The sequence below is a fragment of the Macaca nemestrina genome, chromosome 11, assembly GCF_043159975.1.
Source record: "Macaca nemestrina isolate mMacNem1 chromosome 11, mMacNem.hap1, whole genome shotgun sequence".
Classification (NCBI taxonomy): domain Eukaryota; kingdom Metazoa; phylum Chordata; class Mammalia; order Primates; family Cercopithecidae; genus Macaca; species Macaca nemestrina.
In genome coordinates this window covers 19,556,284-19,574,293 of record NC_092135.1, presented here as the reverse complement: position 1 = coordinate 19,574,293, position 18,010 = coordinate 19,556,284, and the positions used below count along the sequence as shown (strand labels likewise).

At 44.3% G+C, this 18,010-nt stretch overlaps 1 protein-coding gene across 2 annotated transcripts in view; it reads right to left on the bottom strand.

Moving 5' to 3' along the window:
- LOC105492547 (alpha-1,6-mannosylglycoprotein 6-beta-N-acetylglucosaminyltransferase) overlaps nucleotides 1-18,010 on the bottom strand; it is a 327,940-nt gene that overhangs the window by 71,917 nt on the left and 238,013 nt on the right. For both annotated transcript variants that reach the window (XM_011759746.3, XM_011759745.3), the window contains exon 11: nucleotides 17,839-17,972. In XM_011759746.3, coding sequence (XP_011758048.1) covers nucleotides 17,839-17,972 — 134 coding nt within the window. The remainder of the gene's footprint in view (nucleotides 1-17,838; nucleotides 17,973-18,010) is intronic.

Genomic DNA, 18,010 nt, shown 5'->3' with positions numbered 1-18,010 from the left:
AAAACCCTTTTCCTCCTGTAGCATCTTTCCACGCCCTCTAGTGACAATGCTTTAGTGCCAGCTGCAAAGAAAACATACTTCCAGGGGCCAGATCCATTTTCACTGGGCAATTAGAAAGATGAATTTGGAGCTGAATAGCAATCCATTGAAAACTGATACACTGGCTGACCCTCCACACTAAGGCCAGGAAACAATGTGTTTGAAGGCCTTCTAAGCAGGGCTGGCAGAAAATGCCTGCTGTCCAGCTAGGTATGCTGGGTATAGCACATGCCACGTGGACTCTGTCGAGAACTGCTGGAATTAAGCCCAAGGTACCTCCTTGGACACATCTGGTATCTGCTAGTATGAGCATTAGTCATTTCTCTCTAAAAGAGGAGTTAGAGGCCCTTCTGCTCCAGCTAACAGGAATGGGAAAATAGGTGAGGGAAAAGTACTCAACATGAAAAAATTTAATAGTTTTGATGGTGGGAGTCCTTTGAAAGACCAAGTCACATCAGCTGGGGAAGGCAGGGCCCTGGGAGGGCGTAAACTATCTCCTGTATCTCTATGACCACTGCCTACATTGCTTTTGTCCATGTAAGTGTTGTGTTACTTTGATAGAGAGAAATCGGAACGTAAAGGAACCGTGGTCATGAAACTTATTTTTCTTCCTTTCTACCTCATTACTAGAATCCTATACTCTTGAAGACAGAGCTAGTGAATCCTGATTGATAAGCCAATCTCAGTTGGCCCACCCTAACTTTCCTGGCCTCCCCTGCAGCCAAGAATGTTCATGTGATATAGGTCAAATGGGGGGAAAAAATCAGAGGAAGGGAAGCTTTAGAAGAAGCTTCTATTTCTTGAGAAAAGGTTCCAGCCCCTTCACCTTTCTTTCTGCTTAGACCACAGCTATGAGGACTGCAGGCCTTGTAACGCTATGGTGGCAAGCCAACACATGAAGGATGACAAAGGAGAGACCCAAGTGGCCTGGGTCTTTGCAGACATCCAGTGAAGAAACCAGCCCCGAACCCCAGACTGTGTTCTATGAGAAAAGTTAACCCTTGCTTCATGGTGGTGAGGTAATTTGCTAATTACAGCTAAGTGCACTTCTAATTTATCCAAACAGATTCCCAGACATAGCTGATTAGCTTGTGACAGTTTACAAAGAATTTTCAAAGCTGTCTCTTATCTGATCCCTGTGTCAACAATGTGAGCTAGGAAGAACAAGTGCTGTGAGCCCATTTTAAGGATAAAAACATGGTTTGGGTAGGTCAAAGGATCTGGGCAGAGCATGGAGATGGTTAGTGGCAGAGTGGGACTTGTCTGAGCCTACTGAGTTACCACCTTGGATGGTGCTGGTAGGAAGACCTGCCCTGGCTGCTAAATGAGTACCATTTTCAGGGGTGCCTATCCTCAGATCACAGTCCTACAGAAGCCAGCACACTGTCACAAAATATAAACAAGGCTAATTTAGTATTTTGGACTCTGGCCTCAGCTGAGAAATAAAGATTGGCCTGATAGTTTCAGCTGCTTCAGGTGAGCCACTACATGAGGATGAGGGATAATTTCTTTCCTTCCCTAGGCCCAACAGCAAGGAAGGCTCTTTCAGACAGGAGGCATGCTGAGGTTAGAGGTCACAGAGCAGGAGTGAATATCTGGTCCAAATAGTTAAGTGATTGGTCCATGAAAGTGGTTAAACCTCTGCATCTCCTTCAAGTTGTTACTTATATTGTCACTGGTTTAAATGATTCATTTGCCTATTCCTTCCAAGTAAACATTATCATTAAGAGTAAGAAAATAAAAAGGCACTGTCTTTAGGACAATTTAGGACAAATTGTGTATATCTCCAGTAAATTATATCCATTTTAAAAATGGTAAAGAAGAAAAGGAGGGAAGAGGAAGGAGGAAAAGTGAGGGAAGGGGAGGAAGGAGAAAGGGAAAGAAAGAGAAAGAATAAGAAGGGAGCATTTGAATTGAATTATTTCAGTGAAGACTCTCTTAGGCAGTAGGTTAAAATTCCACATCTCCCAGAGCCTGGTTTCCTCCTGGAAAAACACAGACAGTGCTGCTGCCTTATAGGTTGTTGGGAAGCTCCTCATTTTTCATTCTCGGTGTGCTGGCACCATCTGGAGGTCTGGCCAAACCTTAGCATGCCTTGAGAACCTGGAAGTTCACTAACTGGTCTGGATCAACAGGGCTGTACGTTGCTCTACTAATTCCTTACAGTGGCAGTGTTACTCTCTGGAGTGCCTGGGGACAACCTGCACTGACTCCCACCTCTCTGGTCATGAAACACCCCAGCAGTCTGGAAGAGGATGAAAATACTTGGTGAAAGCCAGCACTACTGACTTTCTGGGCCCTCTCCAGTTGACGAGATGTGCTCTGACATAATTAGGGAAGTGAGATGGAATTCCCCCATCCCACATGTGGACTATCACTCCTGCCTTTTCCCTTAAAGCCCTTCTGGGCTCATGAGATGTGCTCTACCACCCAATTTTTAACTTCATTTTAAAATTTCCCTCATTTTTCACTTGTCTAAGTCAGTATTTCTGCTCTCCAAGCTCTTTAAAGGCAGACATATCTTTTGAAGTCCTGATATGCAAGTATGTTTCTAATAATTGGTTCTGGATTACAAGAATCACATATAGTGAAAACTGAAAACTGACACATTTCATCTCTGGAATAAAGCTTTGTTTCACTTGTTTTGCAACAAAGGCAAGCAGTTGTATCCCATTTCAGTTTCACGATACTCTGCATAAGGAATTTCAAGTTTCCACACAGAATCCTACAGAACCTTTCCTTGAAATCAGTACCATGCCAACGTAAATGTATTTAGGCTTTTGGGATTTGAGAAGATGGGTTGGAGAAAGAGGAGGATGTTACCAAAGAAAGAATCCATTCCCTGTAGTCCAGTGTGTTGGCTATAATACATGCTGTAATTCAAATCCTGACCACCTGAGGAAACTTTACCTCTATCTGCCTCAGTTCTTTCACTCAAAAATGGGGCTAATAATGGTATTTACTTCACAGAGTCATTGTGAAGGCCATACCTGGAACACAGGAAGCACTAAAATGTCAGCCATTATCATCTCCTCAAGGAGCTCAATCTATCAAAAACAGAATCAAGAGGGAGAGACTTCAAACTATACTACAAGGCTACAGTAATCAAAACAGCATGGTACTGGTACCAAAACAGAGATATAGACCAATGGAACAGAACAGAGCCCTCAGAGATAATACTACACATCTACAGCCATCTGATCTTTGACAAACCTGACAAAAACAAGAAATGGGGAAAGGATTCCCTATCGAATAAATGGTGCTGGGAAAATTGGCTAGCCATAAGTAGAAAGCTGAAACTGGATCCTTTCCTTACTCCTTATATGAAAATTAATTCAAGTTGGATTAGAGACTTAAATGTTAGACCTAAAACCATAAAAACCCTAGAAGAAAACCTAGGTAATACCATTCAGGACATAGGCATGGGCAAGGACTTCATGTCTAAAACACCAAAAGCAATGGCAACAAAAGCCAAAATTGACAAACAGGATCTAATTAAACTAAAGAGCTTCTGCACAGCAAAAGAAACTACCATCAGAGTGGACAGGCAACCTACAGAATGGGAGAAAATTTCTGCAATCTACTCACCTGACAAAGGGCTAATATCCAGAACCTCTAAAGAACTCAATCAAATGTACAAGAAAAAAACAAACAACCCCATCAAAAAGTGGGCAAAGGATATGAACAGACACTTCTCAAAAGAAGACATTCATACAGCCAACAGACACATGAAAAAATGCTCATCATCACTGGCCATCAGAAAAATACAAATCAAAACCACAATGAGATACCGTCTCAAACCACTTAGAATGGCAATCATTGAAAAATCAGGAAACAACAGGTGCTGGAGAGGATGTGGAGAAATAGGAACACTTTTACACTGTTGGTGGGACTATAAACTAGTTCAACCATTGTGGAAAACAGTGTGGCGATTCCTCAAGGATCTAGAACTAGAAATACCATTTGACCCAGCCATCCCATTACTGGGGATATACCCAAAGGATTATAAGTCATGCTGCTATAAAGACACATGCACACGTATGTTTATTGTGGCACTCTTCACAATAGCAAAGACTTGGAACCAACCCAAAAGTCCATCAGTGACAGACTAGATTAAGAAAATGTGGCACATATACACCATGGAATACTATGCAGCCATAAAAAAGGATGAGTTCATGTCCTTTGTAGGGACATGGATGCAGCTGGAAACCATCATTCTCAGCAAACTATTGCAAGAACAGAAAACCAAACACCGCATGTTCTCACTCATAGGTGGGAATTGAACAATGAGATCACTTGGACACAGGAAGGGGATCATCACACACCGGGTGCTATTGCGGGGAGGGGGAGGGGGAAGGGATAGCATTAGGATGTATACCTAATGTAAATGACGAGTTAATGGGTACAGCACACCAACATGGCACATGTATACACATGTAACAAACCTGCACGTTGTGCACATGTACCCTAGAACTTAAAGTATAATAAAAAAAAAAAAAAAAAAGAAAAGTTAGAGAGCACCAAACAACCATGAATTTTATGACTCCACTCTTTCATCAAACATTATGGAAGGAGTTTAGGTAAACATGGAAAAAAAAAAAAAGAGGGAGAGAATCAAAGGCTGGCCAGCAGTACAAATTACAACAGAGCAGGGATAGCTCCAGCATTCCCTGGAGCTCTGCTGTCCCTCAAGGCTGGAGCAGGAGTCTTGATTTATACAGTACAATGGCACAATCTCAGCTCACTGCAGCCTTGACCTCCCGGAATTAAGCGATCCTCCTACCTCAGCTTCCTGAGTAGCTGGAACCACACCCAGCTAATTTATGTATTTTTAGAAGAGATAGGGTTTCACCAGGTTGCCCAGGCTAGTCTCAAACTCCTAGGCTCAAGTGAGCCGCTCACCTCAGCCTTCCAAAGTACTGGGATTAAAGGCATGAGTCACTGTGCTCAGGCTAGTCCTGATTATCTTGACTGCAGATGGACTCGTTCAGTACTGAGGGCTGCATAGCCACCACCAGGTTTTATGAGCATATATTGCATATATGATTTTTATTTAAGTATAAAATTGTGTATAGATGCTAAATATGGCTTTAGAAGCACAAATACTAAAAATATTTTCTAAATTGGTTTATCACTGCTTCTCAATGCCATAATACCCTTTCTTGCAATTGAAGGTTGAAATCTGCTTCCAACAAATATTCCACATTGTAAAATCTGCTCCCAATCTGTATTTTTTTTTTTTTTCTTTTTTGAGACGGAGTCTTGCTCAGTCGCCCAGGCTGGAGTGCAGGGGCGTGATCCCGGCTCACTGCAAGCTCCGCCTCCCAGGTTCACGCCATTCTCCTGCCTCAGCCTCTGGAGTAGCTGGGACTACAGGCACCTGCCACCACGCCCGGCTAATTTTTTTTTTGTATTTTTAGTAGAGATGGGGTTTCATCATGTTAGCCAGGATGGTCTCAATCTCCTGACCTCGTGATCCACTCACCTGGGCTTCCCAAAGTGCTGGGATTAGAGTCTGTATTTTTAATGTAAAACTCCAACAGCAAGCTCTGTTCTTGCAGGGCCTATGTTTCAAGGTGTCTATGACATGGATCTGCACTAATATAGAAGGTTCCACAGGGTAAATCTCATAATTTTCATTTCTATCAAAAATTTAAGCATTCCAATTGGCATGGGAAGCCCCCAGATGCCAATCCATACTAACACTTCATATACTTGTTCTTCACAGCAGTGTAAACAGCCACCAGAAAGAGGTGAGACTTCCTTTAACTGGCCCAACATATTCCACTGGCTTATATGAATCCCCCATCCTTCCCACATTTGAGAATTGCTTCTCCACCTTCATTTTAAAATCATACATCTAACTTTGCTTCTCTCTCCAAGTAAAAGGCAGAAATCCATACACACCTGTTTCATTCTACTGCTGTGATTTTGCTCCACTGGCTGATGTTTTAAACAATGGTTGTTAAGGACCATAGAGAATTCGTTCCAAGGCTTCCTATTTTTGGGGTGTCTGAACTTCTAGCAGTGTCGACAAGGAATGAACATTATTCTCCCAAGATGAAGCTGGAGCATCCTCAGGGATTTTCACCCTTGAACCAAATGAAGTCCCCAGTTCTCCTTCCCCAGCTGGGAAGCCTTCATTGAGTTGGGAGGGTGGCAGTGCCCTTGACTGTCTCTCCATGCCTGGACTGCACCACCTCAGGAGGGCTGAGATGCCACAAGGAACTCTGTGGGAACACTGGAGGGAGCACCCCAGTATCTCAGTATTGAACAGTGAGGCTATCTCCTGCCAGCCCAACAACCTGCTGTCCAGGATGGACCAGTGTAAGTCTATCTCCTCAATTTGTCACCATACTCTTAGAATAGGGACTATACCTAGAAATCTCATCCAAACCATGTTTTCCTACAAGTTATACTTCAATAATATTCTATTTAGGTGGAAAATCACATAATCAACACAATTACCTCATTCTTATAAATCAGTGCCCAATTACATTCAGTAGACCATGCCTTTCAGACTGTTTTAAATTCAGAGGCATTACAGTTCTGTCTCCCTTCAAGAACGCTCTCAACCCTTTCTTCACTTGAGGGGAACAATCTTGCAATGCTTTTCTAACAACCTTCCACACGGGTCCTCTGGCTCCTCTCCCTGTACTGCTCATCGTCTGGGCACCGAAGCCCCTGGGTCACTATGTGAGATGCTGCCTCCTCCTTGCCCATGGAGAACAGCTTCCACACGCTTGCACTTGCTCAGTGGCTTCTGTCCATGGACAGCTGCCACCCCTCTCTCTTTGCTCTCAGCAACTTCTTTTCCCATACCTCAACACCACTGCTCCCATATCAGCTGCCAAACTGTTAGGGTTGGAGTAATAGTAAAAAGCCTCCAGGCAAATTACAACCACAACAGCTGTGTTTACTAAGAGCTACAAATGAACTCATCCCAGCGCTATTGGAGCAGGAAGGCAGTGATTCGGAACCTTCCAGAAGCACCCCACCCTCAGGATGTTCACTGGCTGCCTGAGCTTCCAGCTTCCCAAGCCAGCCCTGGCTTTCACAGGAGACCCTCTGCCGAGGCCCAAGAGCCTCTTTTCATCGATAGCAGTCTTGCATGTTTTCTTCTCACAGCTGCAGTGATTTGCACTTAGCTGTTTATGCTGCTGGGAGGGCGCCAGCCACCCACGCAATAAGCAACTGGCTAGTGGTTTTCATGCAGGGGCACCAAGAAAACTACTCTCCATTCCCAGGTTTCTGGAACACCTCCCTAACCACCTGGGACAAAGGTCTAAGATTCTATCATCCATCATTCAAACCTTTGTACCATGAGTGGCCTGCTCTACAGTGTAAAGGTCACAGGAAAGGAAGGTTGAGAAGAATATGACTTATCCTAAAGGTGGACTGTTTCTTCTAAATGTCTGAGGCTTTGTTCTATCACCTATAAAACAGACACATGCTTCAAAAGGCTACAAGACGTGCTTTAAAAGATCTAAAATTGGGAAAAAAAATTATTTGCATTTTTGGGTTAAAAGATAAGCATTCTTGAGCGATATATCACTGAAACCCATATCCATGTTTTGCACCCCACATGGATTTATGCAACTGGCTGTTATCATGGAAACAAGGGGGCAAGTCCTTGGAGGCCGTGCAGTTGGTCAGCTGTACTGGGAAGCAAAGGCCCTGAGCGCTGGATGCGGCCGAGGTAAAACGAGGGAATAGCAAGTGTCTTCTACAGCCTGATGTGGTTGCTGGTTACATGGCAGCCATATACCACACATGGAAAGGAAGAGATTAAGGTTTTTCTGAACTAGGAAAATGGGTGGCTACCTAGTGTGGCATTTCCCAAGCCTGTCTGTTTGGAGCACCTGTTGGAACACACAGATTTCCTGGTCCCTTCCCTGGAAATTCTTACTAAATGAGGGTGACAAGGGGCCCTGGCATGTGGATGTTGAACAAGTTCCCAGCTGGCACTTATGACCAGGCAACCTTTTTTGTTTCTTTTTTTTTTAAAAACAAAACAAAACAAAACAACAAACACAGACTTAGGTTCTAAGAATGAACTTCAACTTTCCTAAATCTCCCTGGAACACAGACTGGAAATCATCTTAGCAAAGAACCCCACACATCAATGCTATTCCAGAGGGCCATGTCAGAGTCCTGCCTGGACCTACAACCAAGATATTGCTTGGAACTGTAAGCTATGAGAAGCTCTACCAGTTGAGTTCTAAGGGGGAGTTTTTTCTCACAAGTGGGAAGAAGTCTACAGACTATTCCATTATCAAAGAGCAGGGAGCTGATAGGCTCCAAGTCCCAGATTCAGGGCTGGTTGCCATGCATTCTTGCCAACCACTTCAAGCCCCAACCCAAAAGAAACCTGTGGCAGTCCCAAGCATGATTCGGTAGAAGCCACAGCAGCCCATATCTGGGCTGGGCTGTCAACTGTAAAGTGTCAGTGGGCTGGGCTCTGAAAGGAGAAAAAACTTGCAGTCTACTATACAGATTTCAAGAATTTGGGGTTTCTACTGAAGCTGTATGCTGACAAAGGGGCCTTGGTTTTATTTTCCTCTCACCCTTATGCCCCAAAACTTGATAGACTTATTTTTTTATTTTTATTTTTGAGATGGGAGTCTCGCTGTGTGGCCCAGGCTGGAGTGCAGTAGCACGATTTCGGCTCACTGCAACCTCCGCCTCCTCAGTTCAAGCAGTTCTCTGCCTCAGCCTCCCGAGTAGCTGGGATTACAAGCGCCCACCACCATGTCCAGCTAATTTTTGTATTTTTAGTAGAGACGGGGTTTCACCATCTTGGCCAGGCTGGTCTTGAACTCCTGACCTCGTGATCCACCCTCCTCAGCCTCCGAAAGTCCTGGGATTACAGGCATGAGCCACCGCACCTGGCCTCTTGATAGACTTTTAAACAGGAGACTGAAAGCATGACTTAGCCTGGAACATGGAACTCGTTATTCAACTCAAAGCTTCTTCTGAAACTTCACAGATTTCAGAATGATGCTGGGAGGGCTGCCAGATAAGGAAAATGAGACCCAGAGGGCAAATGACTTCCGAGGACAAGTAGCCAATAAATGGCACAACGGAAATGAAAATCTGGGCATCTTCTTTCCCATCCAAGGCTCCTCCAACTCCCCTACACCATGTCCAATCAGTGTCTCCGGGCTGAAATGGGTACAAGAAGAAGAATGTGTGACAAGGAAACCTCATGGATCTAAGGCAATCGCATAAAGCTTGCTGAAAGAGGGAATGGACCAGTAGGGTGATGACATCGGGTGAGACTACCCTCCGGGTCCCATGGACTCCTAGTTCCACATTGATTCCTACTCACATACACTTACCAAACACTGACATGCTTACAAGGGGGTGCCACATGGGGTTATGTTATAGTCAGCACACAGCCAACACCATTAAAACAAATCCTTGAGGCTCCTGGACCATGGCTCTTAGAATCTTAAAAGCTAATGATTCAGTTCTGATGTTTCCCTTTGCAACTGATTTCTCCTCTGTTCCTCCCTTGCCTGTTCCAATCTTATCCTTGAATTTAGAGAACAGGCTCTGTGATGTGAGTACACTTTATCATGTGCTAGGCACAGGTAACCACAGCTTGGTGAGTGGCTGCCCCCAGGGGCTCACCATTGCCACTGGTGCCTACAGTCCTCCCTGCCTCTGGCAAGCGCCATTTCCAAGGGATCATGAAAAGATCTTTTCTGACTTTTCCCCCAGGGGAAATAAGCAGGAGACACATGATTTTCTAATTTTTAACATTCTTCTGGTTGGAACCAGAACAAATAGCTACGATCACATCAGACTTTCCAGTAAATCCAACAAAACTGATTCCAACTTTGTTATTTCAAAATATATGCCAATTTGACTTAGGGTGGGTTTAAATTTATCTGGTTTATTTATCTCTGTATTATCTGGGCAGAGAAGCCTGGCTAAGCAGCCTGAAGAACAAAACAGAATGACAAGGTTTAATCTACTTACAAAAATGTGTTCTTTTTAAGGGTTTCAGTACATTCTTTAATCACAAAGGTCTTGGGTGGTTCATTAAAACAATGAGCTAAGAGCAGTTAATTCCTACTATGAAATAAAATGGCATTTCTCCAAATGACTCCCATTTCCAATTTTGCATTAATTTAAACTAAGCCCAAGTCAACCAAATTAGTAAGCTAGATAATTACATAGTTTTCAGAATGGGATTCTATCTCAGATGCAGCAGTCACCTAGTCTAGAGACTTTAACCACCCTTTTCCCCAGTTAAATCTTACTGGAAGGCCAAAAGCCAAATCTATGCCACAGATATATGAGAACTGCTCTGTTGAGGCAGGGCCCACCCTGTGTGGCTGCTCCTTGACCCTCCTATAATAGCAGACCCCAGGGCTCCAAAAACACACAGGTGAATAATTACTGATCTCATCCAGGAGTTGTCAAATTTTTTCTGTAAAGGACAAGAAATTTCTAGACTTTGGCAAATTTGTAGACTTTATGGGAACACATAAAAGTCTGCCTCATTCATACACAGACACACACACTTACATTGTGAAAACCATAAAGCTATCACCACACCCAAGACAGCAAACATATCCATCTCTCCTCCTCTCCCCTCCCTAAGCAACCAATGACCTGTTTTTGGTCACTATGGATTGGTTTGCATTTCTAGAGTTTTCTATGTATAATATACACAGAATCAAACAGTATAAATGCTCCTCTTATTTTGAAGTCATCCATGTTGTTGTGTATAATAATTCATTCTTTTTTTAAACCAATACCTTCATTTATGCGAGCAAGGAAACTGAGGTTGGAGTGGCCTGTCCCAATCATATGACAGCAGAGCTGGACCATAGCCAAGTTCCCATTGCCCTGTGCAGCATCTTGTTCCCATGCCATCTCCCTGCTAATCTCACAAGAAGTTTAGAAAAACTCTTGAAGCCTCTATGGGGTCTGTGGAATGTGCATGTGTAGCTCTGTTCCTTTTCCACCAGACTCCCTTCTTGTCTCCCTGGGGTCAGCAGAGAACACAGGAGAGTGTCCTAGGCAGAAAGCATTCTAAGTTGTATCCCAGGTTCCATGGATAAACAGTAATTTAAGCTAAACCTAGGGGAGATTCATTCAGTCTTCAAGTGGTTTCCGAGTGCCTACCACGTGCCAGGCAGCTGGGTAAGCAAAACAGGCGCAATTCCTACTCTCTCAGAGCTTATAGTCTAGTAAGGAAGACAGATTGACAACAAAAGATAATTATATGATTACAAGATGATTCAAATGATATAAAAGGAATAAACAGGGTGCTATACTAGGGAGGGGGAGGGGTGACATCTGGTTGAGGCACAAGTGTGGAACAGGGTGGTCTTGGTGGCTCCAGTTGGGGTGAGCCAGGACAGGCAGCAGCCATTAAAGAGGGTGGTAGCCCCTGGTGGAATGGGTGACACACAGGACCCCTGTGGCTACAGTCCAGGAGCCAGAGAGGAGTAGGTACAGAGCAGGAGTGGCTGGCTTCAGAGAACCTCTCTAAAACACACTACCCAGACTGGATTTCACTGTAAAGGTAAGGTGTTCTAAGTGTGAAATGAAGTCATTGCAGAGTCTGAGCAAAAGAGTAGCACGATTCAATTTGCATTTTAGAAAAGATCACTCTGGCTGCTGCTGTATGGAGAATAAAGTAGAACAGGAGTGGGGGAAGTGGGGTCACATTTCTGAAAGTTCTGCTGCCTGACTTCTCAGGCATATAGGAAAGGGATCATATGTCATTTCAGGGGATGCTTTAAAACCACAACGTCTTTGAGGTCTAGATAAGAAGAAACTTTTCAAATTCAGTTAAGACTGGTTGACTTTGGTTGTTGCCAAGGTAGGCTAGGGCTGGACCACACCAGGCCCTGGGGCCTGGAGCTGGAAACTATTTGAAATGCTCATATCAGGCTTATTTACTCTACAGAACTGGCTGCAAGGCTGTCGCTGACTTGGCGATCCTGCGGTGAGCAGCCAGGAGCAACATTTTACCTGTGATGCCAGTATTTGCTCAGGGCTGCTGCTGTACACTTAGCTCACCCAGAGAGACCTTCCCTCCCAGCTTTAGAATCCTGCTGTAACCACAGACCCACACCCTCCAGGGTAGTGGCAGTGGAGCAGCTCCATGGAACTATTGGCAGCAGGGAGGCAAGTCTCCAAGAGGAGAGCTCAGAGCCCTGACCCTGCTTCGGACTTGGCCATGTCACTCTCCCTCCTTGAGCCAGCTCCTCATCTACACACCAGGACGATTAAGGAAGATAACAGCTGCCCTTGTTTCCTTAAAAGGCATCAGCCTGTACCACCTTAAATGATGGCTGTGAAGGGCTCCAAGAAGCAGAAACACCACACAGATTCAAGGCTCTTTTATTATCAGCGCATTAGTTACTAAATAAGCACTACCTTTTGCTAAATGCCTACAAAGAGGTACCAGGCTCAATGCCTGGAGCTCCATCTCTAGAGTGATCACGATTTCAGTTAACTTACACTTCACTTTTCCACGTATTGGCTATCCACCAGCCTCAATCATACAGAAGAATATAATCAAGAACCCTGAAAAAGACCTCTAATGAGATCCATGCCGGGGACTGTTGGCCAATGTTCTGAGAGAGACTTGGTTTACTTGGGACGTGGCATAATTCAGGGGTCAGAAAACTTTTCCCAGGAAAGGCCAGAGAGTAAATATTTTAAGGCTTTGTGGGTCATACAGTCTGCCACAATTACCTAACTCTACAATTTTAGTGCAAAAGCAGCCACGGACAAGGAATGGCCATGGCCATCTTCCAGTAAAATGTAATTGACAAAAACATATGTTGGGCTAGATTTGGTCCACAGGCTAGAGTTTGCCAACCACTTACATAGATTAAGAATTACAATTCGAGTATCATTGGGCAGGCTTATACTTTCCATTTCCTCATAGGATAGAACTCCCTGGCTCACCTCCCCACCAATTCTCATTGCAGCATTTCCTATCTGGCCCCAATAATGACATTAATAAGAGCAGCAAACATGTATTTAGACTTACTGTGCACCAGCTAAGTAATGTACTCAACCTTAGGCAGCTGGTGGCCCAGTCAGGATTTGAACCCAGTCATCCATCTCCAAGTCTATGATTACACTGCCCAGTGGCACCTGAATGTACAAACCAGGACAGCAGGACACAAGGAAGACAGCGTGCCTCTCACCTCCTCTTACAGTCCACTGCTCACCACAGCTTTACCTGGCTCTTGGGGCTAGGTGGCAGAGATTAGAAGTAGCAAGGTCTACAAATATGAAAGTGAGAATGAGGGTGACTGAACTAGGCACCCACAGTAGCAAAAAGTGACAGGTAGCAGTCTGACAAGAGCAGCAGGAAGACAAAGGTAAGTAGCAAATAGGAGTTATTTATTTGTGAATCGGTCAGCTACTTTGTGCCACACACTGTACAAATTCCAACTATCCTAAGACCTTGCTGCTCAAAGCATGCTCTTCTAACAGCCCATCGGTATCACCTGGATGCTTGTAAGAAAGAGTCTTGGTCTCATTCCAGGTATGAACCAGAATCTGCATTTTAACAAGATCCTCAGGTGATATGTGCACTAGTAAGGCCGAGAAGCCAGCAGCTATTACTGTCCCAACTTTACAGGCTAGGAACCTGAGGCTCAGGACAGTCAACCACCTTACAAGTGGTTAAGTTGCGAGTCTGAACCCCAATGTGTGATTCAGAGGCAACTCTTGTTCTCCTGACGTCGTCAAAGAAAGGCCTCCAGGACATTTACCTTAGCAGCGATCATGTATTAACTTGTAATAAGATCATAGTAGGATCATGAAAACATAAGATACCAACCCTGCACCAGCACTTGAAAATTCAGTTATGTTCAGGATACTATTTTTAAAGAAACACAGAAATTAAAGTAATATAGTTAACACTTCAATTCCCATATTTCAAAAATCTCTTTTTACAAAGTTGACCAATTTTCCATTTCTGATGACTTTATTTAAAAGAATGTAGAAGGATTTTGAATTTGACCATACTGGATAGATTGCTGTTCTTCTGGGCACATCTCTAGTGTTAGCAGGAGTGGATCATTAGATGGTCTCAGAGGTAGAGGTCAGGGACCCAGAACTGTAGGTTCCTGAGGTCCTACAAGAAGAGAGACTTGTATTTGGGATCAGGCTGTTAGCAGTCTCATTTGATATGAAGGGGCCTGGGCAGAGGTGGTTCCTAAGTTGATACCCTTGGGATTCTGGAATCTGATGGCAAGATTCCCCTCCCCACCTCAACCTCCCCATCATGGACTGTAACATCAGGACAAGACCACTGAGTACCTTGGTCATGAATCTGGGGACAGGAGATTAAAGGACAAGTTCACTCCTCCTTAGCTTGTATATTTAATAGACTTGTTTTTCTTGATAGGCATTTAGTATCTAGTATTTTAGTAAATATACTGATATGACTATAGGAACAGAGCACTCAGATACTGCAAGACCAGAGTGTGAGAAAGGATACATGATCTGGGACAAGAAAGCTACCAGAAACTCCAGCAGCTACTTTCTCTTTCTCTCCAGGCTGCAGGAGTTGTATCTGTATCTTCCACTCTATCAGGCCCTCCACTGCACCCTAATCAGTCAGGGCGGTGCCTCTCCTTGTGGAGGAATGCATTATCCTCTCAACAGCACCCTCTCCCTGTCAACATGGGTCCTGCTTCATCAAGTGGACTCCTGGAAGGCTTCTGCCTCACCCTCCTGCTATGGACACATTTTTTTGATTTCTGTTAACATGGCTCACTCTCAGTGACTCTGTTTTCTAACACCAACTGAAGAATCTCATTGATGCAGCTCAGCTTTCTGAGCCAGAATTATAGTTCCAGCCACCAAAAAGCTGGACTGCACTGGATCAGAGGACAACTCCAGAATCCAATCAGCCAACACTGGAGGGAGTTACATGTTTGCATTTCCCACTTAAGTGGCAAGATGGGTAGGGAGATTCCCTCAAGAAGGAGGGTGGTGGGAAGAGTGAAGGAGAATTTATGGCACAGCAGGAATCTTCAGAATTTAAAGTCCTAGAATCTGAGGTGAAAGAAGACCTTCCAAAGTCATCTGGTCCAAACTGTGCCCTCCCACATCTCCCAGTTGCAATCCTAAACCCCCCAGGACACAAAGGTGCCAGTTCCCTTCCTGAAGCTCTCTGACGTGAATCAGGATTGGGTAGAGGAGAGGGGAATGGGACACAAGATGGGGAAGATCACTGATAAAACATCCTGCTAGCTAAAGCTTATGTTGAAGGTAACTTTAGAAATGTGGTTGGAATAACATCTCACTTAAAAGGCACATTGGTTTTCTGTGTGCATTCACTAAACACTCTGGGATGCACACGCTTTGGAAAAAGAAACTAAACTCTCACATACTGTGCTGTCTTCTAGAGTTGGAGAAGACGTCCTCAATTCCTGTGAAAACTTTATAGGATTTTTCACCTTCTTGGGCTTTTTCCAGCACAGAATGCCGGATGTAATAAAACTGAAGTAACACCCAGGATTTTTGGGTGTTATTACTCAGGCAAAGATGAATGTGGACACACTGCAACCCAACCTTTTGTAGTCTTTAGGTGACGCATGGCACAGGTACACAGAAGCTTGGGCACACATGGAGTTTTAACACCTCAAAACATGGACAGATTTCTAAATCTCACTCCAGATCACTTGAGCAACATGGTTAATGCTTTTGGGATTCCTTTTTTTTTTTTTTTTTGAGACGGAGTTTCGCTCTTGTTGCCCAGGCTGGAGTGCAATGGTGTGATCTCAGCTCACTGCAACATCCACCTCCCAGATACAATGGATTCTCCTGTCTCATCTTCCCAAGTAGCTCGGATTACAGGTGCCCGCCACCATGCCTAGTTAATTGTTTTGTATTTAGTAGAGATGAGTTTTCACCATGTTAGGCTGGTCGCAAACTCCTGACCTCAGGTGATCCACCCGCCTCGGCCTCCCAACGTGCTGGGATTACAGGCATGAGCCACCGCGCCTGGCCTTGGTATTCTTACTGGCACAGAAAAGTCACCCTTTTAGTGGCAGTATTAATTTATCCAAAACAGGTGACCAAAATCTTTCAGAAGCAATTTATTGTTTTGTTTTTCCAGGGAAAGGGAAAAAGTTGCCAAAGGGTGCTAGGAGGTAGTTGCACTTGGCCCCCAAACAAAGTGATATAATTTCTGTATCAAGCCCACACAGACATGCAAGCTATCTTCAAGCAGGTGCAGAGGTTTTTCTTTAAAAGCCACAGTCCGCCTAAAACTAACGCCACAAACCATTAATTTCATGAACAAGCTGAGCATGAGAACACCTAAGATGCCTGTTTTAACCCAAGTCTGGCTGAAAGTCAGCTGGAAAATGCACTATCAACACAGGACACATTTTTACACAAGGACAGCAACACAAATTTATGGGACCATCTTCGATAGCCATTTACAATCTAGATTAACTTTCATTTTACTTGAGACAACAAAGTATGGCATAACATACAGAGGAAACATTCTTACTAGCCGGGGTTTTTTCACACTTGGCATTACTGGTATTTTGTGCCAGGGGCCATCCCATTCATTGTAGGACATGTACAGCATCCCTGGCCTCTACCCACTACATGCTTGTAGCACCACTGACCAGACATCACAACCAAAATTGTCTCCAGACACTGTCAAATGTTCCCTGGGCATAGGGGAATCGGTAAATAAAATAGTCTGCAGCTGAGAACTACTGTACTAAACAAAGACAAAGGTTTAGCTGTTTAAGACAGAGTTGTCTGGAATTAAATCTGCCTCCCTGGAGGTGGGCTGATCTCATCATCCCTTTGGTGTAGTTAGCACCTTAGAGCTGGTGGGTAGGGCACTGCTTTTCCTTTTCTGAACACAGGGTCAGAAAAGCAGTACCAAGGAATTCTTTATCCTGTACATCACCTGTACTCCTTCAGTTGTAGGATTCCTAACTTCCTTGGTTAGGAAGTAACATGAGACCACAGTCTGTGATCATTCAAGAAAGCAATTAATTTTTTTATTTAGGAAGAGGCACGTTGTGAGCTCCTGAAGACTTCTATCTTCTAAAAAACATTTCCTCAAAGAAAAATTATGATATTTACCTATTGAGGCAGACTTCCCACATAAAAATATCTGCATTACCTGTCAACAGGTCACATCCAATCTGGTTCCTCTCCTGTTACACTTTCCCCAGATGTACTCTGGAAATCAACTTAGGAGGGCCAAGGGGCCCAAGGCTTTTGGAAAACTTGGTTTGGTCTGTAGCCAAGAGTGCTGTTTCAGCCAAGACCTCCCTGAACAAACTGCCTACAGTCAGTCCCAGCAAGAATTTACTTTCCACGTCAGGTGAGTAGTGACTATAGCCAAGAGGATGTGAAGGCCACTGCGTTTCCCAGGAAAGGGAGTTGACTATCTCCACAGACTACCTCCCAGAAGCAGAGGGAGACTCCCCTCGGTCAAGTTTCTCCCTGTGCGGTACCTTGCTCCAAAAAGATATTCAACCCCTGGAGGGCCCTGGCTCTCAGAAGCAAGTACAAGGTGTGAAAGCAGCTAGAATGTGTCCCTTCTGACATGCAGAGTGAAGGGGGCTGTTGTATAGCCACTACCAGAAGAGCAGGTACAGCTTTGGTGAGAAACCCAAATGCTGAGCAACTGAATCCTTGCACATTCTTGTTTATGTCTAAGTAGATCCCATTAAGCCCTGGGCACTTGGCTTGACTACTCCCTGGATCAAAGTTAAATTACCCAACAAGCTTCTTTTCAGAGAGAGACACACGCACAGACTGACTCACCTTCCAGAAGCTATCCACTTTGCCATACACAAGGGACTGGTTCTGCCTTTTGATTTCATTAATGTGGTGGATGTCACTGGAGTTCAGGTGCTGCTCGACCACAAACCCCAGAAAGCTGTTGTCTGGGGTATGAGCTGGTGTGCAAAGAAATGGAGAGGACAGTTAGTGTCCA